This window comes from Tamandua tetradactyla, chromosome 1, assembly GCF_023851605.1.
Source record: "Tamandua tetradactyla isolate mTamTet1 chromosome 1, mTamTet1.pri, whole genome shotgun sequence".
Lineage (NCBI taxonomy): Eukaryota > Metazoa > Chordata > Mammalia > Pilosa > Myrmecophagidae > Tamandua > Tamandua tetradactyla.
The window spans coordinates 203,976,951-204,004,259 of record NC_135327.1 but is presented as its reverse complement, the minus strand read 5'-3'; the positions used below and the strand labels follow the sequence as shown (position 1 = coordinate 204,004,259).

Genomic DNA, 27,309 nt, shown 5'->3' with positions numbered 1-27,309 from the left:
GTGATGTTGAGCCTCCAGGCTAAATATGCACAGTAGAGCTAATGTGCAGCTATGCCAATGCATGGTAACTCTAAACCGGGTAAGCTACCTGGCTTTACCAGGCTGCAGAAACATTTTGCATTCATTTGTGGACGATTGGCACCTGTTGAAGATTTGTTTTATGGTAATTTAAATGTTACCTTGGATAATAAAGTACAAAGACACTGGAATGATCTACTTAGAGTTTAGCTAGGCTGTTACATTGAAATTTTTCTTTTAAGCTAGAAACATTTGTCTTTGGTAGTGCACTCAGAAAGGCAAACCATTTTCTATTACTATCTTAGTTTCCAGGCCACAATGACAAATACCATACAGTGGGCTTGCTTAAACAATGGGAATTTATTGTCTCAGTTTCAGCGGTTGAAAGGATTGCTTCCTTCTGGGGTCGGTAGTTTTCTGACAGGCTGGCAATCCTTGGGCTGCTTGGCTTTCCCATCGTATGGTGATGTCCTTTCCTCCTTTCTCTAACGGGTTTCCCCTGACTTTGGCTTCCCTCTGTGTCCGTCTCCTCCATGTCCGATTTCCTTTGCATGCAAGCCGTATGGAATTGAGGTCCACCCTCATTCAGTCTGCTTACACCTTAACTAGTAATAATATCTTCAGAGGCCCTATTTACAAATGGGTTTACACCCACAGGACCAGAGGTTAGGAGCAGAACATGCCTTTTGTGGGTTACATGATTCAATCCCCAAGAATTATCATACATTTCACTTTTTATGTGTGGGTCTTATTACCCACTGCTGTATGAGCTTTTATCAGTTTGGATATTCTTTCGGGAAGAGAGGGTATTTAGGTCATTAAAACAAAACAAAACAAAACACCCCCTTTTATGGTACCAAATTCTATATTACAGTCCACAGTGTAAACCACCCTTCCTTTCATTCTAACTATACCTTAATGAGAAAGATACCTAAGATAGTCTAAGTGTTGCATTATTGTAAAATTAGTTAAGTTTGCAGAGTAGTACCCAGTGGCCCTTTTTGGGGGCAGGAGGGGAGTGGAATGTATACATTTGTTTTGGGGGCGGGGGAGGAGTGGAATCTATGCATTTTTTCTGTGTATGTAGGTTCATTTATTCTCAGAATCTGCCACTATTCGTATTATTTGCCAGTTTTCCAGAAAACAAGGGCAGCTATAATTTCTCACTCTTGTTCCTTAGTCAGACTATTTAGCTGTGTGAATATGAAAATGCCTACAGTACACAGTGTCTGGCATCAAGTTGTTGACTCAAAATATTAATGGAGTGTGTTGACTCACAAATCCCAGGACTCTCTGATGGTCAGAACAGCTGGTGAAGACTCACCTGTCAGAACCTTAGATCTGAGGACTAGCAGCTGGGTGAGAAGAGGAGCAAGGCAATACCAGGCCGGAGCTGGGAGCGCCTCGTCCTGCTAAGCTCTCCCTCTGCTGATAGCCAGTAATGCCCCAATTCCTCCCTGTTTTCTAGGAGTTGTGCCGGCAGCGCATGGCTGTCCGGTCAGCTGACCGCCCGGAGCCTCTGCACACTTCCCGCATCAACAGTGTCTCCTCACAGTTCAGTGATGGACCCATGCCCAGCCCTTCTGCCCGGAGCAGCACCTCGTCCTGGTCTGAGGAGCCGGTCCAATCCAACATGGACATCTCCACAGGTCACATGATCCTGGTAAGGCCTGAGCGTTTCTATGTTAGAGAAAAAGTAGCTAAGATTGTTTCAACAGGGAGAGGGAAAGGAAAGCGCTTGGAGTTTTTCTCTCACAGAAACAAACTCTTGTTTCCCCTCCTTCACTCCTATGATATATGAAAGCAGCATTTTTTATAACTGTACTTGACAATAAGATTGATGACCAAATCTTACCTTCTTAGGAAGCTGACAAACAAGATATGAAAAAAACAAAATGTCAGGGCTCTTTCCACAGTAAGTCCTCTTAATTTAAATGACTATGAATGTTTACTGGGATTTTTTTCCCCCATTTTTCTGCTTAGAATGCTCAGCCCACACACACACTTAATCATGTGTAAGCTTTTTTTATTGGTTATTTTGTTTTTAGTGCCGGGAACACACATCTATTAGTGCCTACTGTGTGCGCTACTTTTTTTTTTTTAGCTCTCTGACTAATAAACAGCAGTTATTTCCTTCCCCCTCAGTTCCCAACTCACCAAGAATCATTTGGACAAATGAATGTCAGTCATGTGTTGCTTATAATTAAAAGTGATGCCGGGAAGAATTGAGAGGCTTGTGTTGGGTTCCTTCACAAAAAGACTTTCTAGAGGTTTCTAGTACAAAAGTTTTCCGTGGCTGATGAAACTTCAGCTGCCTTTTTCTTAGCAATGTAACTGCACCAGGTTTTGCCTTTCCCCAAGCTAAGTGTCATTATTGGAGTAGCCATATATGGAATGGCCTTGGATTGCTGCTTGATACATAATTAATGTCTGAGTTTTATGAAGAGAGATGTAGCACTTCTTAACGGCTGTCTCCTGAAGGCAGAAGAGTAATGCTGTCCTGGATTTTTGAGCCGCAGGCATCTTCTTGTTTAGTAATTGCACATTGCAAAAGCTGAAATACAAAGCATTCTAGCTTTTTTTGGATTGGAGCTGGAGCTTCACCTTGATAAAAAACAGAACCCTGCTTCATGGTTTGGCTGAGGCAGCTTCTGTTTCTGTACTTATGGATTAGGGACAGAGTTTTCATTATACAGTTAATTTACTAAGTTTCAAGATGAGCCAGGTCAAGGTTTTTTTTAAATATTTATTTCTTTGGAAACTTTCCTTACCTGATTATTTAATAATTCTGTAGACTGATGGAATTAAGCCACAAAAAGCCCAAAAAAGATAATTTCATTGAAAAACTCATTGCAGAGACTAGAGGTCAAACATTGCACTCTCCAACTGGCCCTCTGAGATGCTTGGTCATGCAAAGACGCCTCCTGTGAGGCACAGATTGGGGCACCATTACTGATGGCTCTCCCTCCTGGGAAAGTTAACCTCTCTCATGCCAGGAAATGCGCAATTCTAAATCTATGTCCACCAAACCTGCGGGAAGTCTAATGAATGCTACAGCCTGCTTCAGATATAACTTAAAACAAAACAAAGTTCTATTGCTCAGTTGAGTTGAGAATTATGGTTAAATGGCTCCATAGCAGTTTGGCTACCAAATTTTAAGACATGTTCCTATGCTCTCCGCTCTTTGCTTTCCCTTACCCATCAAACCTGACATCCATCCGAGGATAGAAACTGTCTAGATGATGTAAGGTTATCTGCCAATAAATGCTCTTCCTGTTGACTCCTATATGACCAGATTGTAAATTCCTGTATTTTTAACATTAAGAAGCAAGGAGCTCATTATTCACTTAGAAGACATTTACTGAGTTCCTACTCTGTGCCAACAACTGTTAACTTTGAAAGAATCTCTTCTTGATAAATAGTGGTAATGTTATGTTAGATCTGACTGTTGAGATAATACGTCAACATTTGTCCCTTGGAAAAGGGAAGTAGACCAAAAGCTCAGATTCCCAATGAGATTCAGTAATGGGGTCAAAGCCTAATTTATATGACAAGTTGGCTAAGTGGAGAGTCTTTTAGAGAGTTTTTATCACATTCTAAAATTGTCATATTTCAAGACACTTTTTTGAGTTTTCTTAAATACTTGAGTTGTGATCTGTTATCTCAAGTACAGATGTTATGTGCAAATATTGTACTTTTCATGGAAAATTGTGTTTTTGCCATTGACATGTATAATGGCAAACCTGACAGTAAACACAGTGGTTAATTTTCCATTGAAAGGCCTAAACCACATTGCCTCAGTCTTCAACTGGCTAAATTAATTCTACGCCTAATATGAGGAACCCCATTTAAGAGGTAATTTAATGCAGCAAGACTCTGATATGGCATGTTTCTAAAATTACATTCACTCCCTTACCCAGCTGTAATGATGAGTCTAGAAACACATTCAGACCTCCAATATGAACTCAACCAACTGTCTGGAATCTCTGAGTTGACAGACTGTAAACTCAAATGCTGAGCTACCAGATATATTTCCTTGACTCCTTGGTATCGGAGTTAGGATAAATGTTGAGAGTGGGGGGTTGCATAGTACCGATGCAGCCAAGTGTATCCAGATTATATCCTGGGACCTCTGTGTGATCTCTCTCTACTTATATAGTCCTGCTTTTCTTTCTTTTGCCCTAGCTTTACACATAGGTCCAAGTGCTCTCTCAACTCTAGTGAATTTCTTTATGCCTAACATCTTCCCCAGCACAGGAGATGAGAACCCAGGAGCAATAGGACATAAGTGAGCCATATTTAACATTTTTACTGAAGTTCTCATCCATTAGAAGCAAGTAAAATTACTTCTAAAGGTGACCTGTTAAGCCTTAAAACTACAGAACTATTCTCATGTGCATGGCCATGATAGCACAGTTTGATGAGACCAAAGTAATGGTCAAAGATTCAAAGTTATTTTCTTGTTATTGGCTCATGAATGGTTCTCTTCTTCCTCAGCACAGGCTATAGAAAACCTGAGTTGTGTCAGTGTCTCAGGAATATCCCAGAATAACTGACCTTCTAATTCATTAAAATTACAAGGAAGTAATGCTGTGGTGATCAGTCAACCTGACCTTCCTTAAGAAAGCTTTCAGGTTTATCAGACATCAGCATGATGATCTTATTGAACTACACAGTAAGAAGTCAAAGCCCATCGGATAAATTAGACAAGGTCCAGGTAAATTATACAAATTATACCCAAAAAATCCAAGGAACCAATTTTTTTCCTGTAATTTCACCTCTCCCATAGAGCATCATGCAAACTATGACATTTTAACATAAAGAGATGATGAAACAAACAGCAAGAGTTATTTATATTTGAACAACAGGATGGAAGCAAGGAGTGGCCCACGAAGTAGAAAGGAAGTTGGCCAAGTTATTTGGAAAACATGCTCGTTACCAAGGCTTGTTGCCAATGTACAGAATTAGAATGTTTTTTTTAGCAAAAACCAGAAAGCATTTTTGAAAGAATAAGTGGCATAGGTAAAGCCAAATATTGCCCATCAGGTCAGGCTAATCTAGGAGCAAGGCAGAAAGGGTACCCATGAATGACCCTTTAGACTGGACCCTTAGACTCTGAAAGTACTCCTCACTCACACACAGGTCACACCTTTCACTATAGGTTGTAATGTTGCTTTAAATGCAAATTGCTATAATTTCCTGTTAGAAACCTGTAGTCACAGAGCTCTAGAAATAAATACCCTCTGGAGAACTGGACTAATTTAGAGGGGTGAGAAGAATTTACATACTCTCAGAAAGGTGACAGGTGGCCCAGAAGAGACTTTGAAATGGAAGGAAAAGATCTCCTGGTTGACATGAATTAGGCAGACAGGTAGCTGGCTGTGGGTGATGAAACCTGTGGGAATGTAGAGCCACAACTGAGACCAGTCCCATTTGTGAACTTGCCATAATCACAGGCGAAGAGGCTGAGCTTCACCCAATAGTAGAGAGGAACTTAATTACTGGCTGGTCAAGGTGTTTCAGGCAAGTGAAACAAGATGGAGAGAAATGGATCACATCTGTCCGGGGCCCAGAGGTATCAAGTTTTCAGAAGGAACACAAGAGTGACAATGGCAGTGCAAGATATTAGGAAGGATTAGGAGAATTTTCCAGGTGGCTGCAGAGTGGAAACATGGAACAGGCTGGAGGATACATCCCAGTCTTTCCTAAGATCCATCTCTTCCTGTAGAGTATACCATCAGATCTGATTGCTCTGCCACTCATTTCTCCCATGCATGAGGCACTTGAGTGGTTGGGTCTAGAAATAGAGCCCTGTTGTTAAAAGCATAGATTTTAACATAAACCATAAATGTGGTTTCAAAGTTGGGATGATTTCTGTTATCAGTCCTGTATCCCTGGACAAATCATGGGACCTCTGTTTTCTTATCTGTAAAATAGGCATAATAATAATGCCTTCCTCATAGGGGTTCTATGAGGATCAAATGTGATAAGCATATAAGATGCTCACACATTGTAAAACATCGACACATGGCATTTACCTGTAATCGTTATTAAGCCAGAAAGGGTCATGGCAAAGAACGAGAACCAGGTGGAGCCCTTAAGCTTAGGCAGCTGGGCCAACCCATCATCTGCGTCCATATTCTCTTAATTCAGCTTCTTTATTTACTTTGATTTTTTTAATTGTTTTTGTTTTGTTCCTTCATTTTCTTAGAAAGTGCCTTTTAAAATTTTCCTTGTTTCCTTTTTAATGGAACAGGGAAGAGAGGGCTTTAGCAATAGGGAAAACCACTCTAGAATGTCATATGCTCCTGGAAAGCAGGCTTGGTGGTGGCAGGGAAATCCTAGCCAGAGAGTGAGGTGTGCTTCAGGGAATTTGCAGGGCTGAGAAGTGCAAATCGAAGAAGGGGGGATTCCCAGGATGCTGAAACTGTTGACCCTTTCCCTTCATTATACACTATTGGAGAAAGTGAAATGAGGAGGCTCTATTGGGCAGCTAAGATCAGTTGACCTTGAAAGGTGGAAGGTGAGAAAGGATGGATCACATGTTCCAAGCACTGTGCCTTACACTGGTGGAAGCTCAATTTATATTTACAGAATGAATGCAATAACTGCAAGGAGGGCAGGAGGGGAGAAGAAACATCAGTGTCAATAAACCTATACAATTTTTTGAGGACAGTAACTTGAATGAAATAAGCCAGAAGCAAAAAGACAAATACTATAATGCCTCACTAATCTGGACTAAGTATAATGTGTAAACTCTGAGAACTGAAGTTGAGAACATAGGTTATCAGGTGAAGGCCTCTTGTAAAGGTTCCTAGATTGTAAAGTTTTACAGCAGTCACATGTATTCTGGAGTTGTAACTGTTATTTCTAAATTCTGAGATGCTGAGTTCTTTGTGTATAACCTGGTTGTTCCCTGGAACTTCAGGCATTTTGCCTGACACCTGAGACTCAGAGCTAGAGTTCTGTGGCTATGAACTGGGCAGAAGATTAAAAAGTATTTGCAAAAGTCCCCTTGAGGGACTGGGGAAAAAGGTGGAAATATTAAACTTCCCCACCTGGGGAAGACTTGGCACTCTCGCAGACTTTGGGGACTGCCAATTTGATAAGACAGACCCTCAATCTTTGGGATCATTCTTATGAAACTTATTTCTCCAAACGAGAAGCTACGCCTACTCATAATTATACCTAAGAATCAACCCCAAAGAACCTCTTTTGTTGCTCAGATACAGCCTCTCTCTGTCTCTCTCTCTAAGCCAACTCTGCATGTAAATTCATTCCCCTCCCCCCTACATAGGACATGGCTCCTAGGGGTATAAACCTCCCTGGCAATGTGGAACAGGACTCTCAGGGATGAGCCTGGCCCTGGCATTGTGGGAATGAGAAAGGCTTCTTGACTGAAAGAGGGAAGATAAATGAAACAAAATAAAGTTTCAATGGCTGAGAGTTTTCAAATAGAGTCAAGAGGTCATTCTGGAGATTATTCTTATGCATTATATACGTATCCCTTTTCAGTTTTGGCATATTGGCGTAGAGAAATGCCTGAAACTGTTGAACTATAATACAATAGCCTTGATTCTTGAAGATGATTGGATAACTATAGAGCTTTTAAGGTGTGACTGTGTGATTATGAAAACCTTGTGACTGACACCCCCTTTATCCAGAATATGAACAGATGAGTAAGAAAAAAACAGACAAATAATTAAACAATAGAGGGGGATATAAGGGCTTTGAGATGTTTTGGGTGTTCTTTTTTTTGTGTTTTCTTATTTTGATTGGTTTTGGAGTAATGAAAATGTTCACAAATCAATTGTAATGATGAATGCACAGCTTTATGATACTATGAACCACTGGCTGTACCCTTTAGATGATTATATCTCAATAAAAAATCATTGAAGAAAAAAACCCTATTTTTTTTGGTTTGTTTTTAATTTACTTTGTTTTATTTTTAATTTTTTAATTTTTGTATTTCTTTTAAAACCCTATATATTTTTACAGAAATCTTTAGAAGCAATATGGCAAAGTTTGGTTGAGGTTAAATTCAGAACTCTGAAAAACAAATTATGTCATTAAAATGACTCCATGGAACTATTATAAAAACCATTTTATTTGAAATATGTGAAGGGACAGGGCTTCTTAAGACGTTCTAGCACATCAATTTTGAATTTATTAATTTTGAAGATCTATTTCTGTATTACATTTGTTTTCAGTGTGCCTAGGTTTGCATGAGTATGTCAAGGCTTACTATTCTAAGGGTTACAAATTACACCTGAATCAGCTGTGAAGAATGGCTTAAAAAAAAGGAAACACACAAACATCTGTATGTAAACAGGCTCATACTTAGAGTATGAGAATTGTGAGAAAATGTTTTTAACATAGTTGTATTACCAGGAAGAGAACTCTTCATGTGGAGGCTTTTACTAGAGAAAAACAGACTTGGGGGGGAGTTGGAATATTGTGAAGAAAGCTAGTTTAACACTTTCTCCATTACACTTTTAAAACATAGAACTTAATTCAGAAAAAAAAAGGTGCTGGATAAGTACAATACCTGTACCTTCATCCACATTGAAGGTAAGAAGATGTACTAGATCCTTTTTGTAATCCTTGCATTTCCATTACTTTTGGAAAATATGATACTCATAATAATAATAGATGTTATTGCTAACACTAATTGAACACATATGTAACAGTCACTGTTCTAAGAAACCTATGAAGTAGGGGCTGTTAGCATTTTACAGGTGAAAACAATAAGGCTGAAGCAATGCACTAAACAAATGAAAAGTTACTACAGTGTAAAAAGTGACCAAAGGTTTTCCATCACCAGAGAAAAGAAAATGAACTTAACTGAAGCAAAAGAGTTGTATTGCTGGCCTAAGGGAACCAAACTCCTTTCCTCTTGTCCAGGGTATAGACATGTGGATTCGCCAACATAGTTTGCTGAAATTCTATCATGTGTAAGCTTTTATGTTATTCCCATTTGGAGACTACCCAAATGGATGACCCAATGTCCCTGTCCTGAAGCTGATTACAATCTAAAACAACCTCTCATCTCTCTACAAAGAGATGCAGCCTTAATAGCCTCTGTATTGAAAACTTTGCCTTCCTTCTTTTATCGCATTAAGATCCTTTGTTTTTCAACTTGTATACTTTGAGCGATATATATCTCTTTGATCATTTTATCTTCCATCTGAAGAAATGAATAATATAAGTTAATTGCTTAATTAGGGAGGCTTTTTGAAATTGTATGGAGAGTCTCTTACCAAAGGGAAGTTAGTAGTCAGCATGATGCAGCAGAAAGAGGAATGTGCTAGGTTCTAGTTTGGGTCCTGCCACCACCTGGCAGCAATGGCCTTAGGCAGGTTATTTATCTGCAACTAGGCGTCTCATCTTTAAAATTAGTGCCTTATAGCTCTAAAATGTTGTTATTCCATAATTAACTCACCACATGCTCTTTTCTCTGGTCCCTGTTCTCTGAGTTCTAACTGTATGCATCCCAGGGCACAATTGGTCACCACTTGTTGAAAATTAAGTGGGCCAACCAGAATTTAATTCTGTGTGTTGGGCTTCTTTTTTTTTTTATCATGTTTTCATTCACTAATTTAGGATGCTAGCAATACCTAATAAATTAAGCTAACAGATAAATGGGCTTTTCCCATTTCCGTAAAATATATGCATACAGAATCAAAGTTAATGTGAGTTGTTGTTTCTGGCTCAGTACTGCTATTTTCCATGATTCAAGTTTGGTGGTGTATATTTTTGCATTGAAATTGTTTATTACTGTTTGAGTACTTCCTGTTATTTAGACAGAGGGATTACATGGGAATGAAATTGCTTAAATCCTTCTAAATTAAATACCCTAAAGCCCTCTCCTTTTTCCAGTATGGTTGATATGTCTCTAACCTGCCCGTTTGATAAATTGTTTGGGAGGAGTCTTTCTTTAAGTCCTTGCTAGTTGAGTAAATGAGCTCTAGTAAATTGGCAGGAGTTGACGCTTTCATAAACCACATAGCTACTGAGTATTGTATCTATGCCTTGAGACTACATTAAATCACTAGACAAGAGGGAAATGGGTAAAAATGGGATGAGACCCAAGTTGGAATAAAAGGAAAGTTCACGGTTGAGAAATGTGAGCTCTGATGGCCTTGTATAGATTTTCTGACGTTCTCCTGAGGCTTGGGTAACACATTTAAGGGCAAAGTAGGAAGTCATTCTGAGTTAAGTTTGGGTTGAGTTGACCTGCCCCCCAAAAGTTGGTCCAAATGTTGGCACAAATGCAGAGTATACTGTCTAGCACCTGTGTGGGCTTGAGTTGATTTTTTTTTTTTTAATTAAAATCTTTATTCATTTTGTTGTTTTTTTCTTCAGAATTGAAACCAATGGAACATATTAGAAATTTTGGTTTGCATCTGTCTTGTTTGGTGTCTAACCAAGTACAACTTCTATTTGTGCAACAGATCTGAAATGAAATCCTTGACAGAACAAAACAGAGAGAAGTGGTTCTTCCACCTCCCTTCTAAGCAAATAAATTTGCTTCCCAGTTAAGTTATCCCCAGTTCTTGAGTTGATACTCTAGAGTCTTTCTTATCTCCTTTCAGGCTACTTTTCTATCTACATACCTCTTCATTATTATCACTTCTGGTTATATTTCTGTGACTTCGTTGTACATATCATTGAGACATAGTCAGGGGCCAAATATCACAGCTACTACCAGCTCACTGGTCACTGGCATCTTGTGTCCCAGGATGAACTCTGGGCCAGGAATCAGGAAACCAGAGTTAATGAAAAAGGACCTCCTATGTGTCAGGCCTACCATGTGCCTGGCACACAGTCAACATTCACTAAACATCAAAGCATGGATCCTTGCTCTGCCACTCACTGGGTGTGTGAGCTTGGGCACCTATCTTCTTTATCTTCATCTCTAAAATGATGGGATTAATCCAACAGTTTCCAAATTGAGAGGAATTTCCAGCTTTAGCTTTCTGTACCTTTTTAAAAAGCAGTTTTAAAGTAATGTAAATTTATAATTTTCTTTACGTTTTCACATTGTGGTGGGGATGAGGATGAATTCTAGCAACCCAAGTTCAAAGATCATGTTTTCCCTATTTGTGTATAGGTTTAATGAAAAAAAATTAAATAGCAAATATAAACATGCATTGTAAAAAGCAAGTTTTCTCATTGCACGTTATGACTCCTGGTACCCCAGTTCCTTTCCCCAAGAGTCAATCATTGCTATCCTTTTCTTGCATACTTTTCCATAGATAAAATTAAGCACCTTTTGATACATTTGAGTTCCTTTCAAGAAGCGCCTCAGACATGTTACTGATGGGCTGCAAGGCACCAAGTTCAGAAGCTTGTGAGTATAAGTTCTGAACATTTACCCTAGTCACAGATGCCAATGACAATTCATTGAACTTATAGTTTGAACTTATAGTAATGAAACTAATTTTATCTTATCTTTCTTTATCCTCTCTTTGTCCAATTATGAGTTTGCATGTGTGAACAATCATGGTCACTCTAAAATAGACAGTGATATTGATTAATTTGGGTAAAGATTCAGAAAAGACTGAGAAAAAAAAACTTTCTGAGAAGTCACACTGGGATAATTGTGGGAGTCAACAAGTTAAAGGACAGGCTAAATATCTCAGATACACATGTATTTCTATTAGTATTATGATGCAGGGCAAAGAGTGTGGTTTCCATTCGTAAAAATCACTTGCCTAGTGACGTTCAGTAGGACCAGTGGCAACCGGAGACTGGCCCCCCAGAAAGCGTTTGGGCCTTGGTTGTTGACAGTTCTGAGACTGAAACTTGAACCACACCACTGTTTTCTGGCAGCTTAAAGCAAGTGAGAGGCCCCTTGTCATCTTTCCATGCCACACAATAGAGTGTAATGTCAATTTCCCCCCATGCACAGTGGTGAGATGAGTGTGCAAGTGGCACTGCCCAGGATGGTGGACTTGCTGTGCTCTAGTCCCTTTTAGTCTAATGGCCACGCTTTCATTCACCTGCCAAGCAAGCTGGTGATTGTATTGTGATCTAAAGAGATATTGGTGAAATGACTTAATTTTACACCTCTTTCTAAAAGTACGAGCCACCTTTCGTTGCAAGAGCCTGAACTTCCCCACAAAAATATACTCCAGGAGGATCCTTTGAAAAAGAGAAATAACCAGCAAGTATTAATATATTCAGGGAATAGCACTTAGCAATTCATACATTAGACCTGAACAGTTTCTCACCAAGAGTGGAACTGTGAAGAAATTAAACATCTACAGATGCTTTCTGTTGGTGGGAAGAAGTCAAGGAATACCCTTAAATAGAATAGTTTCAGGTTAGGGAGGCACAGCTTAAAACCTGAAGTAGCCAGAGACTTTTTTTTTTAATGAAGATTATTGTTCATTTATTCTTTCATTACAAAAACACCATTGTGTTCTATGCTACACATTGAAATTCTGAAACAAATAATCAGTCTAAAGGAAGAAAAATACATAAAATCAGAACAATTTGTACAGATCAATACTAGATTTTTTTAAACTTTTTTTTTTACTATATATATATACATATATAAGAAGCAAAGAAATAAAAAACAATAGTTTTCAAAGCACTCTTCAACAACTAGTTATAGGACAGATTAGGATGTCATGGGCTGCCCTATGATCCTCTCAGATTTTTCCTTCTAGCTGCTCCAGAATATAGGAGACTTGAAGGCTTAAATATTTTTTTACCATTGCAGTCGACTTTTTTTCTCCTTTTTTGTGAAAAATAGCTGTGTTAGTTAGATTCAGTTGTCAGCTTGGCCAGGTGAGCATACCTAGTCTTGTTGCTGCGGACATAAGCCAACGGTACGTGAACCTCATCTGTTGCTAATTACATCTGCAGTCAGCTAGGAGCTGCAATGAGTGACGTTTGACTTAATTGGCTGGTGCTTAAATGAGAAATCACAACGAAGCACAGCTAAGCAGCTCAGCATTCCTCATCTCAGCAATTGCAGCTCAGCCCAGGCCTTTGGAGATGCAGAAAGAAGTCACCCCGGGGAAAGTTGTTGGAACCCAGGGGCCTGGAGAGAAAACCAGCAGAGACCATCTTGTGCCTTCCACGTAAGAAAGAACCTCAGTGGAAAGTTAACTGCCTTTCCTCTGAAGAACCAGCAAAATAAATCCCCTTTTATTAAAAGCCAATCCAGATCTGGTGTGTTGCATTCTAGCAGCTAGCAAACTAGAACAATAGCATATGTACAAAAAAACTATAAATTTCAAAGCGCAGCACCACAATTAGTTGTAGAACATATTTCAAAGTTTAACATGGATTACAACGCCACAATTTTAGATTTTTACTTCTAGCTGTTCTAAAATGCGGGAGACTAAAGGAGATACCAGTTTAATGATTCAGCATTCATATTCATTTGTTAAATCCTATTTCTCTGTATAACTACACCATCAACTTTGATCTTTCCATCCCTCTCTTTAGGCGTGCTTGGGCTATGGCAATTCTAAATTTTTCATACTGGAAGTCTCTCTAATATGGGGTAGGGAGATGGAACTATCTGATGTTCTGGAGAGGCTGGGTTAGGTTTCAGGACTTACCTGGACCAGGGACCCATCTGGAGGTTGTAGGGTTTTGGAAAGTTACTCTAGTGCATGAAACCCTTGTAGAATCTTATATATTGCCCTAAGTGTTCTTTAGGATTGGCTGGAATGGTCCTGGTTGGAGGTTGGCAGGTTATGATAGGTAGCAAGGTCTAACTGAAGCTTGCATGAAAGCAACCTCTAGAGTAGCCTCTTGACTCTATTTGAACTCTCTGTGCCACTGATACTTTATTAGTTATACTTCATTTCCCCCTTTAGGTCATGATGGAATTGTTGATATCATGGTGCCGGGTCTGAATTCATCCCTGGGAGACATTTCCCACATCACCAGGAAGACTTTCACCCCTAGATGTCATGTCCCATTGCGGGGGGAGGGCAAAGATTTCACTTGCAGAGTTGGGCTTAGAGAACATGAGGCCACATCTGAGCAACAAAAGAGGTCCTCCAGGAGTAACTCTTAGTCATGCCTCTAGGTAGTCTAAGCTTCTCTGTTACCTAAATAAACTTCACAAGACTAAACCTCATGATCGAGGGCATGGCCTATAGATTTGGGTGTCCCTAAAGTTTGACACAGTATCAGGGGATTCCCTGATGGTAAGTTTAATAGTTCCATATTCTTTCTCCCACCTCTCAGGGCAGTTTGCCAATATTTTTTTAATATCTGCCGGTTATACTCTAGAATGTATCCAGGCATTACAATAATCTGTACAGGATTAAAGGCCCTCTTTCTTATTCTGGGCTCCCTGTGTTTCAGTTGTTCAAATGAGCTATACAGATAGATTGAATTAGATTATGCACGACAGAAAATGTCAGTTCCAGAACAAATAAACCTTTCTTCCATCGGTCTCAAAGAGTATGTGTGGCTCTAAAATATAGACACTGTCTTCCTTACCCCCCTGTTCTGAACTACTTCAGAACTGCAACCTGTTCAGCTTCGTTCTTCTAACTATCAGGTTATTTATATAAAACAGCGTCTCAAAATCCAGAAATAATAATCACCACTCTGGACTTAATGTGTCTGCTCTAAAAGTTGACAATCTAGACCCCTGTTTTCTTATAAGCATTTTCTAAAGATGACCATACCATTCTTGTTCTTTTGTTTCTGAATATTTTGTCTCACCAAATGTTCCAGTGTTCATTCACATCATTGCATGCCTCACAGCAGCCAGAGACTTTTATGGACAGTGGACCTCGGGGCAAGAACAGGTGCTAGATTAGAGAAGAGGTAATCGGCAACAATTTCCCAAATTTGCTTTGGGCACATTGGAGTCTTCTGGCTTGAAGAAGCTGTGAAGAGAGTTTTCTGCCCACCGACACATTCCTCAGTCAGCCTTAAATAGCACCTCCCATCACCTGCTGGCACCAGTGGTGACATCCTTTGGCAGGTGCTACATTGTTGACTATAGATAGTTTGGTTATAAATTCTTTATTGGGGAGGCGGGGATGGAATGATATATTTTTGGTGAAAGGGGGAGTGATTTGTCTTTTTATTTTTAAAAATTTGATTTACTGTTTCAAATGCTAGAAAAAAAAGTTACTGTTTTATTTTTCAGTCTCTCAGAGTTTCTAACATATTGTATTTTCTGCTTTGATCACTGCTGTTTAAAGAAAAAAATTCTGTGTCCCAAACCTGACCAGGGCCCCTTCTGTACCCAGGTCACAGTGAGACAAGCTGCCAAGCCTATTAAGAAACATTTGTGGATTCTTTGGTATTATATATTTATAAACTGGCTTTGATTTGATATTCCGGCTCCAGAAATAATAGGGTGAGGATCCTGAGAATCTGTGGGAGAAGTTGTAGGCAAGAAAATTTCTAATCTTCTGTTAAGTAAGATTGATCTTTCAGCTGTTCGGGTGGAAATTTGAATGGGTAATGTCTGTCCACCATCTTGCTTCTCCTCTTGTGTGTGTGTGTGTGTGTGTGTGTGTGTGTGTTTTAATTTGTGAGGGTGTTTTTGTTTTATTTTGTTTCACCACTTTCTTGCTTGGTAGACCTTCTTATATCGGGTAAATTGGGTAAAATAAAGTAAGTAAAACCAAGCATCCAATTAATATTTGTTGAATTAAACTGAGTAATCAAACATTCAATTTGGTGGTTAACAAATCTGTGACTAATATTTATAAGGGAAGCAGTTGAAACTGATGCCTAAAATATGGTTTGGAAAGTATCCATTCATTCAGCAAGTATGTTTTGAGTGCCCAATGACTGAGACAATCAACAGTAGGCTGTTAATTATTGGCACTTCTTACAAATAAACTTGATAAAATAAGCCAGGAAGAGATTCTGTGTTATTCTTGCTTATTCAGGGACTGCTAGTCTTGTAGATTATTATAAACAGTGTTCAAAGGAATTATATGATATTAGTATTTTGGGGTTATCTGATTGTTTATGTCCATGTGTAAAATTCACATAATTTTTAAAATGCAGCTTTTGAAGTTTCATTAAACCATATAGTTCCACAAGTAATTCGTAAATGAACAAGCATTGGTTAGATTTATGCTCACTTTTAGAGCACGTAGCATTTAGTAGGTATTCAGTAAACATTTCTGAGCACCTGAATGAAGTAAATGCCAAGTGTTTGTGCTTAAAAGCATACGATCTATTCAGGGTAAAAAGGGGTAAATAGCTGGAGAAATAGTAGAGCTAGCCAAATGCCAAATTATGTCCTTTTGTTAGAAGACTTCTCAGTCATTAAGGTGTGTTTGGGGTGGAGGAAGCCTGATGAGAGATACTGGGGCGTAAGATGGATATTAGATGCAAGGTCTTAATGAATAAAGTGTAACCATATTGGGAGAGTCAGAAGAGGGAAGATTTGAAACAGTCCCTTGAAGAAACATAAGAAAATCCACATGATTAGAGTTTATGGTGGACAAAACAAAGTTAATAGAACATGGGCTTGGAGAAGCAAACTTGTGTCAGTCATTTGATGGTCTTGCATATCAGCATGTGGGAATTGTACTTGACTCAATCTGTAACCTACAGTGTTGTTTTGAATAAAAAAGCCACATTCATTCATTCATTCGTATATGAGTTTGCTAGAAATCAAGAGTATTTACGATAAGCAAGCCAGAGATTTAAAGGGTCATGACACTTCTCAGTGTTGTACTTTATTTCTGAAGAAGGAAATAAACCTCAGAGAAGCTAAGGCAGTTTTGTAGTTTGATGGAAAGAGTAGTGAGTTCCACATCTAAAGACTTGCTTTCTAGTGTGACATTTGGATAAACTTCATTATCTTCAGTTTCCTCATCCATAAAGTATGACATTATAAAATCCATATGATAAGAATGTTGTAGGAAACAATATTCTTACACAATGATACGCTATGTGGAAAAATCTCTTAACATATTATAAAATATTGTAAAGTCATTTTTATTATTATAGACATTAGAAATTCAGTATTATGGAAAATACAATGATTATTACCATGTTGTTAATGTAAGATTTTTAAAAAATCTAATTGACCAAACTGTCAATGTTTAGCCCATATACATCTTATTTTGTGCTTTAAATACATCCTGAATTTTCTGTGGGTTCTTTTCTTGTACTCTTTCCTATCTTTTTGTGAAATGATTGAGTATCCTTTCTTCCCTTCCCCTCCATAGTAGTTTGGCAGTTATATGTTAATAATTATCTATTTTTTAGAAATTTTAATAATTACCTGGTTTAGCAAGGTCTGAGGTTGATATATTTGCCCTCCTCCCAAATAGACCAATAATTTTAGACTATGACCCCAAATTTTGACCACAGTATTATTGTTGTTCACTATTTCAGTTTCACCTTGTTTTTATATCCTTAAAGTAATCATTTCTATTACTAATTTTTATAGCTCTTTTTTCAGATTTACTTTCCTCCTTACTAGGTTATTCCTCCTTGTTTCTCCGTTCTTCATTTTGTGTAAAATTTCCTTTTTTCTCTAAAAAATATTCTGCTTTCACTCTTTAAAATTCCAGTCTTTATCATTTCCAGTCTTTATCTGAAAATGTCTCTCATACTAGCATCTGAGATTAGCCAAGGATCAAATTCTAGTTATTTTTCTCTCATTACCTCAGAACTACAGTTCTCTTGCCTTCTGAGTCCTTGCTGTTGAGAAGGCTGTCAATTGCTGGTCTCGATGCTGCTCCTTTTAGGGTAATCTATACTTTCTTCCTGGTTGCTCTCCCTTTATTGGGCTACAATGTCTTAGTGACATGTCCTGTTATGAATTTATTTTATTTATTGTTATTTTAGCTCCAGATGTTCTATGATTCTTTAATCTGAGGATTCCTGCCTTCATTTCTAGAAAATTATAAACCATTTACAATTTAAAATTTGACTCTCCTCCCTTCTCTCAATTCTCTCTTCTAATAGAAGTATACTGAACAATCTCATCCCATGTCTCTTAAATATCTCACATTTTCTCTCCATATCCTTCTGTCCCGCATTCCAGGGAATTTCCTCAATTCTAAATCCCAGTGTACAAAGTTTCTCTTTAGCAGTGCCTCATCGACAATTTTATCCATCCATTTTGTTTATTATATTTTAAGGAATTTATTTTTCCTTTGCAGTTCTATTTTGTTCTTTTTCAAATCTGACAGCTGGGTTGTTCTATTCTTATGTTGTTCAATCCTACTTTAAGACCTTCAAGCAATATAAATGCCATGTCTGCTAATTTTCTCATGGTAGTTTGTTATCTGATAGGTTTTATAATTTCAGATTATTAACTTCTCATCTGTGGGACATTATTTCTCAGAATTTTGTTTAGCCTATGTTGAGGACATTTATCTCAAGAGAAGTTTTAATATTGCTTTTGCCAGACATTTTAAGTTATTATTAAACCAGGACCATCTTTATATCAATTTCTCACCTTAGCAAGTCCCAGATCACTCATGTACTATAAATTTGAACCTCAATCCTAAAGTAAGCCCATGATTCAATTTTAATCCCATTTTCAGCCTAGATGGAGACAGAGAAGCTTCCTCTGGGCCTAAGCAACCCTATCAAAGAGATATAGTCTTCTGAGAGCTCTAGTTTCATGTGGTAGTCTCAAATCCAGCTCTCTACCTCCTGTAAACCAGAGTTCTTAACCTACGCCCCAATAATGTGGGCAGCAAAACTCAGGACCCCACGTTTTAGATTGCCTGGCCCCCACCTCTCACTCCCACCTCACGGACCTCAGCAGCACCAGGTCGCATGCCCAACTCTCTAGTTTTCAGTTCCTTCCTTCCTTTGGAATACCAGCAATTTCCCATACTTTTGTGAAAGGCTGATCATGCTATATATCCAACACTTTTGTATGTTTTGTAGAGACAGGTTCTTCAGGTTACCTAGTTCTTCATATCACTGGAAACGTAAGACTTACTGTAAGTTAAATAAAGGAAGAACAGTGCAAAGGGTTCACGACCATTTAATTTCACATTACTTCCGTAAGTGTATCTGAGAACCAATTTTATGTTCTGCACCGTAAAGACAGACATTTTATAGGTGACTATAATCCAAGAAAGTCAGATATTTACCACATTCAGCCTATTTCCCACACTCATCTTTCTGTAGTCAGGCAAAGGGATGCCCTTGCTTTGGGAGAAAACTGCAAATCTATCTATCTAAAATCAGCTGTTTCTGAGCATGTTTTGTCAGGTCTATGTCAGCAAACAAAGAGGGCAGATTAGTGAAATTTAAATGCTAATATCTAGTGACCTTGGAGAAATTCCAGTTTATACATATGTTGTGATGTTAATAAAGAAAGCTAGTTGTTGAAAAGGTTGAACTCAAAGTTCCATGGTTGCATTGTTCTAGAACTGAAGAGCAAGAAGATGACATTTGATAATCTACTCCCGCTTCACCCATCAAACCTTGATAGTGCAAGTGGGTGTGTAATTTGGGCAATCCACAAGATGATTGGCAGTTGAGCAGGGAAACGATTAAAAATATGTTTGATAGTTTTATCTCTAACTATTCACCTAGAAAGTGAACATAATTCTCTTTTCTCCTCTATGATCATCAACCAACTCTTGGTTATTGTAATTGACTATTGAAGACTAGTTTTGCCTTTTTATTTTAGCCATTTTACTGCTCATAGGAACCTCTGGGAAAGTAGATGAGGTAGACGCAAGCCTGTTGGTTTCGTTCCTTTTTAGCAAGTTTGGTTGGAGAAGAGTTGAAAAATTAAGTGTTTATTTATTTATTTATTAAATGTTTTACATGGGCAGGCACCAGGAAATGAACCCGGGTTTCTGGCGTGGCAGGCAAGAACTATGCCACTGAGCCACCATTGCCCACCCTGAAATTAAAAATTTTATATGAGCTTTTCAAATATTAGTGCCATTTCTATTCCCTCATTCGTGTATTATGGCTCATGAGCATATAGCCTGTGGGTTTTAGGAAGTTACAAATGATAGCATTCTGCTTTTGCTGAACACTTTTAGAATTCCTGTGACTATTTTTAAATTATGTGTTATAGAATTCTTGTTTCCCCATCCATATATGGGAGAAAAAATTCATGACTATGTTGCTATCCTAGGTAACCTTTACTACACTTGCTGGAATTCTTTATTCTTCCTAAAAAACTTCATCAGAAAATCGTAATGAGTACATCATTGGTACAGAACATAAAAGACTGCTGCTAAGAAAAGACCTACTGCTTTATAATGGATGAGAAGCTGTCTGTGTGTTGCTAGGCAACCACCCCTCCTCTCTTGCCTCTTCCTGAAAGGTTTCCCTGTTATAACCACTCTCCTCATCTTTAGAGTAAAAATTGTGGTCTGTGGTCTTTTTACATGTCAACAGGGTGATAGTGAAGGTGTGGGGTCTTTGAGAAAATCTGCTCCTGTAATTGTGACTTGAGAGTGGCTATTTGAATTTTGTAGATAACTATCCAGTTGGGGAAGGGTGAATGGATGGCCATGTAAACAAATAGATCAGTTGTTACACAACTTCTAGAAATATATCCAAAACTGTTACCACCCTATTCACTAAATACTGGTGTAGACTTAATAAGATACCTTGATTTCTCTAACATAGAACTTCCCTTTGTGTATCACTCGTAGTTACCCATAGTCCTAGAGCTAACAGTGAGCATTGAGAACTTCTATTTTTTTCCTAGAATTTGTTAACATTTTATAAGATCTTTTTAGTGTTTGAGCTGTGTTTTCATGAATCTCTGATTCTCTTACACCCTTGCCTTTGCTATTAACTCTTTGGAAGCCAAGGTTGGTTTTTAACTGAATTTTGTACATTAATGGAATATTAAATAACTCATGGCTTAGAAGAGATTACATATGTCAAAGGGACATGGTTGAGGCTGGCATCAAATTCTCATTTTCTCATTTGATGAAGAATATGTGTTAATTTTTATTAATAACATTTGTTCTAAAATAAATTTGCAAATAAATTATTTCATGTTTTCTGAACATTTATAAAAACTGAGAGAAATGCAGCCTTAACAGGACTCAGTTTCCTTTTATCAGTTATACTGTTCTGATTTCTTTTCAGCATCAAAGCCTCAGTAGATGTTGAGTTTCTTTGTAAAGGTTAACATTGGTTTCTGTTTTAAACTATCTAACATCAAACTTTGATTATTCAAATGGAATGGGAAGATTTAATGGTTGCCAGGCAGAGTGGCTTAAAATGGATAAGAACAGAATTAGGAGAGTTAATCTATTTAAAATGATTGCGATTTAACTCTGTCTTTCATGTAGTGTCTTCTAAGTTTTCCAATATTTTCTGTTTATTATAAAGGTGAATATATCACTGATAGAGATAAGATAACTTAACAGTATTTTTTCATTTGATAAACAACTATTTCAGGAATTTTAAATAACATGGGTAGTTATTTTTTAAAATTTTAAGGCAAAATAAGTATAAATATCATAAAATTATATTAATTTTTCTTTAGAATCACGTTAATCAAAGTAACTGCAGATTAGTATTAAAATAACCACATTGTCAAGTGTATATATATTTTTGACCCTCTAAAGACCAAAATTACAAAAAGGAGAGAAACACACAAAAGATATTTTGTAAAGGCAGGTGGTCTGGATGAATAATTTTCCTTTCATTAACATATTTCCCTTATTAACTGTGTAATTAATTGTACATAACCAAGGAAAGCTATGAAAATTGCATTTTGAGATGTATCAAAGCTGACTTAGGCTCCAGACCTCCATGCAATTTACTATTAATGAAGCCAGAGATAGAAGCCTCAAATCTATAATTATTACTTAGTATTTGAATGACAAGCAAAGAATTTTATCAACAGAGTTTAAAATGAAAGAGGATTAGCCAGCTAATGTTGAAATTGTTAATCCTCCTTATTAAAATAATTTTGAAGAAAATGTTTTAGTGGAAAGAGAGGTTTAAGGAAAGCATTTGCCGTTGAAATAGCCATTTTCTGATAGTCCAAATGAATTTTCCTAAGTTTGACAGCAAATATTTTTGAAAGTGAATAAAATTTTGTATGATTCAGAGCTGCTCACGTGTGAGCCTCTGTGAGGTTGTTGTTGCACATACATTTCCAGGAATGGATTATGAAATATTCACAAATATCCCAGAAAGGGTAAGAGAGTCTGCAAGCTAGCCAGAGAAAAGAGCTGAGGCTGACAAAAATGAAAATATATGAGAATATTCTAATATTAATTAGAATTTGTTTAATACCTTAAAAATAGGTCTTCCTACTCTTTTGAGAACTCATTTTATTTAAGATGATAAATGGTAAATATTGTTAAAGAAAATTATTAAATGAAACACTGATATCCATATATCCAAAAATATTTTATTAGCAACACTGCAGTGGGCTCCATGCCCATCACTTGCAAATTCAAAGTAAAGTTGACAGTTATATACATGTTTCCAACATGAATGACAGTTTTTTAATATACTGGGACTCCAATTTACTTTACTAATTAGCAGAGACCACGGAGATATTGCGTGTTCTCAAAATGGGATTCACTGGGTGTTTGTGTCTTCCATTCATTTATTCCTTCAACAAATATTTATTAATTACCAAGCACTATATCAGATACTGGAAATACAGTGATGAAAAAATCAATTAAGTTATTGGGAGTATCTAGGTCATATCTTATGTAGTTTATTTCTTTGTCCTTTCTTATTTTTCCCACCAAGTTCATAGCACTGACTAAAATATTGCATTGTATGTCATTGTCTGGTTAGAGCCAAATGTAGCTATGAAATGGAGAAAGGTTATTTTTATGTTTCTATAGGTTCGGTAAGCTTAACCTGGAATGGACTGATACATTTATGCCCTGTAAATAATCCACATATATATCTTGAGCCCATGCTTAATGTCCTGTTAAAGACACTCACTGACTGGTTGAAATAACTAGGACCTGGGGAAAATATGCAGGGGGTCATGTATGATGCAGAGGTTCTTTTTTATTATTATTTAAAAAAATTCTTGTTTTTTTCAAAACCTGATATTTTAATGGACTGGAGCCCGTCAGTCTTCTCCAACTTGTAAATCTTTCATAAATTTTTTTTTTTACGCTGCCTGGGAACCATTTCATGACTACAGTAGTAATTTAATCACTGGAGCCCAGGTGTTCTGAAAGAAGTAATGCAGAACTACCAGGAGTTAAGTTACCCACATGGACAACCATTGGTTATATAAGTCTGTAACGTAGCTGTGTATCTTTGTTTGTAGATACACATGTATGTCTTCCTATTTGTCTGCCTTTCAAGAATCGACTTATTTATGAATAAGTATATAAAAAATATTCTAGGTTAACTTAGTTGTTTGACAGTTTTTAAATTTTGGGTTAAGTTCTTGGCTGTTAGTGTTCTATGGTACTTCAGGCAAACATACCTTCAATGAGATTGCGAACAATGGATAAGTTGAAAACTAAATAGTGCTATCAAATATCTGAATATTTTATCCAGGTAACAAAAACATGAAGGTTTTTTGAAATATCATGATTGTTGATGGAAATGTTCAGATTCTTATCTTGACTTTTAACTGCAGGTAAATCAAGGTTATAACTTTGTTTCTCATACCCAGTTATTAAGGTCTTGTTATGATTGTGTTAGGGGTAAATAGTTTATTCAGTTATAGAATATTTTGCTAACTAAGGGGCTACAGAAATTTTAGGAGTATAAGGAAAAAACAGATAGAATAATGAAATGAGCCATAACTATATTAAACTAAAATCCTCTTACTGGCTCCATTAGCAAATCCTAGCACTTCTGTCTCCATAATGTGTCACACATCTACCCATTTCTCTCTGCATTTCTACCTCCACTGTTGTCACCCAAATCTTAGCCACTGGAATCTCTTAGCTGGATGGCTGCAGTAGTTCTGGCTTCCCTCTCCATATAATCAATTCCCACCCAGGAGCTAGAGGGGTCTTTTAAAAACATGATCATCATCACCAGCCTCCCTTACTTAAAACTCTCCAAGAGTTTCCCATTGCCCTTAAAATAAACTTCCAACTCCGCACACAACCAACAAGGTCTCAGGTACCCCAGCCTCTGTCTGCCTCTCAGACTCCTTGGCTGCCACTTCATTCCGGCCACCCAGACCTTCTTTCTGTTTCTGGAACTTGCTAAATCCATTCTCACCCCAGGTCTCTTGCACTTCCTGGAATACATCCTATAGTCCTTTGCATTATGGGCTCCTTCTCGTATTTCAACAATGAACTCAAAACTAATCCTTTCAGAGAAGCATTCCTAGATACCAGACCTAGAGGAGCTACGTCTCCCTTATCTGTCCGCAGTTCATCTCACACTGCTCTTTTGTGTCTTCTCACCACTTACGGTTATCGGAAATCATCTTTTAAAATTATATATATTGATTCCTATGTGGTCTGTCCTTCATCTACAAAAATTAGCTCCAGTCTTTGGCCAGTTACTTAGCACACTCCCTGGCTCATACTATGTGTTTAATAAAATTAGTTGCATGAATGAATAAAATGACTAAACCAACCAGCAAATGAACGAGAATCTAATTGAAATAACAATGCAACACTTACCTCTCTCTCTCATAATTAGAGGAATCCAATTTTCATTTATAATGTCAAGCAAACCTCTTTTGCCCTAAATTTAAATATTAATAGCTATACATTTATGAAAAATATGATCTAATTCTCTCAATTATTTTCCATTGCTTATAAATATACATCTTTGTATTTTACCTGTTAATATAACCTTAATTTTTAAGATGTTAAATAAGATAATAAGATTCATAAAATTGTTCATTACAGATTCTTTGAGCTTCTCAGAGAATAACAGCCTGAAAATGCAAAGTGGTGTTATTGTCATCACCACTATTATTAAAAAGCTTCTTTCTTAGTCTTTCTTCAGAAGACCTTTGTAACCCTCTCCTACGCATACACCTGAATATTATATCATGCCAAAGAATATTGAGCATAAACCAAAGCTATTGATTATATAAAAGAAAAGAAAAGCCTTGTTCTTTTATATAATCTACTTGTAAGTAGTAAGGACAAAATTACTTATTTTTAAAAGTTTATAAATGAAAGCATTTCAGAAATGAAATATTTTCGTTATTAACAAATTTTCCATCAGGCTTTTAGTTGTAATTCTTTATAAAATTGTGCTTCTATTTTTTCTGTAAATCTCAGTAAATAGAGGTTAGTGAAAACAATCACACACTTATTTGGTGATTACCATATTTCTAGTACATATTTCTAGTGTCTATCAGAATATCCTTGATCTTTACACAAAGACTAGGTTAATTATTTTACTGACTCTAGGAATACCAAAGATTGTTTATTCATTGTTTAAGAACTATCTTTTATCAATGTGATTTCTTGCAATTCTGCGCTTTGACTTATACTTGGAATACCAAAAGCAAAAATTGAAAAAAAAAGTATCAATTAAAGTTTCCAAGTAGTTCATTTCTACTTAATTGAGATTTAATTAGATTTCATATCCTCTTAAATTACGGCTTTGCAAAGAATTAATCCTTCCTTTCTCATTGTCCTTCTAAAGGCACCTAAGATATATAGACTCAATTCCTACATTAAATTAAGGAATTTGTTCACATAAAGCTTTTTTGAACAACACTTTAAGGGGGGGAGAAACATGTCTTCTTTAGAGCTTTTTCCCTTTCTTTCTTAATTCTTGCGTGTATTTTATTTTTCAATTACTGAAAGGATTTTGCATAAAATGGATAATTCATTAGTGCACATGGCCTCAAAACACTTCATTTTCCTCCTTTTGTACTTTGTTTCTGTCATTTACATATTCGTTTTCTCTACTTTAACTGAGTCTGAGCTGAGGACTTCCTCTTGAAGGCTTCACTACTGAAATGATAAAAATTTTCTATCGCTCCACAATCTGGTTACAGTATAAAGAATGAAAGTATATTACTAAACTACATTAAAACAACATTGAAAACAGTTTCAGAGGTCATTGGGCCTACCAAAGATTCTACTTGGTCTTCAAAATAGGTCAGCTTAAGAAAGAGAGCTTTTAAAGAAAGACTTTGGGAAAATATAACATTCATTCACATTTTTTGTGAAGCCAATTCTGGTATCTACTTATGATTCTTTTGATAGCCAATTTCATCTGTTTTTACCACTTCCCAGTTCACTAGGATAAGGAAAGTTCATTACCTACTGCAAATATGTGTGGGAATACAATATATGTATATTATATATGAAATACACATAGGAATATTTCCTCCTGAAAATCAAATTTCCATGGAAGCAATTCTTAAAATGTAATGCAGAGAAAAAGCAGGGCACATGAATGATCTTTCAGTTATTCTTCCTGATTCCTTTGGTCCTGGTCGTATTTCTTTTAAGCTTTGTGTATATAAACTAGAGGTCGAATTCCAAAACACTGTGTTTACTTTTCCCAAGTAAACCCTGTACTGACAGCACAGGAGCACACTTGGAGAGTTGGCCTTGTCTGGGTTCTGCATTTTTTTTCTTTAATTGTGTGTAATGGGCTCTGCATTTTAAGTTTCAAGTTCCTTATCTGGAGGAGCCAAAGCAACGTAAGTCCTAACTCTCCATTAAAACCAGCAATCCCATTACAAGTCAATTGTAATTTGTACAGTAATTTGGGGGCGTGTTATAGAAACAGTTGTTAAAGAGGTGATTTACTCTATAATGGATTTTACTTTGTTATATTTTATTAGAGTCATATGATTATTTGAATAAAATGCAGGCTTTGGTATTACCCTTTCAAGCAAAGCTTCCCTAAACTAAAAGATAACAAAACTAGCCTGAGAATCATTTAACCATATCTGTCCCTTGTGTTTGTGTGTGCTACTCTGAATTTCTAATTTCAAATATTTTAACATGCCTACTGTATAGTATTAATAAATAATATTTAAAATATGCCAGATGCAACAATCTGTAGACAACCAAGAAACCTTTTCTAATTAAGCAATTTGCTTTTTCCTGAAATCCCTATATCTATTTATTTTAAGCCAAGACAGTTGACCCACTTTAATTTGGCCCTTCATCTTTTTATATTTTTGCTTGGAATTCAAATGCTTGCTTTTGGAATTCAAACATTTAACATAGATATTTCCCTTAATGCATTAATGAAGACCATACACAAAGTTTATTTTTAAAGGAAAAAAGTCATTTCCCCAAATGGCAACAGAAGCAACACAATCCTTGCTTTTAAAAATGCTAGTCTGATTCCATCTGGTTATAAACTCAAATCTGATGGTATTCTCATAAGGTAAAAAAATTTAATGGATTGTATTCTTAACTTTGACAAAAGTTTTAATTGTACCAT

General features: G+C 36.8%; 1 protein-coding gene across 2 annotated transcripts in view; it reads left to right on the top strand.

Annotated features, from left to right (window-relative positions):
* PTPRN2 (protein tyrosine phosphatase receptor type N2) overlaps nucleotides 1-27,309 on the top strand; it is a 1,272,212-nt gene that overhangs the window by 1,151,903 nt on the left and 93,000 nt on the right. For both annotated transcript variants that reach the window (XM_077151559.1, XM_077151568.1), the window contains one exon: nucleotides 1,487-1,681. In XM_077151559.1, coding sequence (XP_077007674.1) covers nucleotides 1,487-1,681 — 195 coding nt within the window. The remainder of the gene's footprint in view (nucleotides 1-1,486; nucleotides 1,682-27,309) is intronic.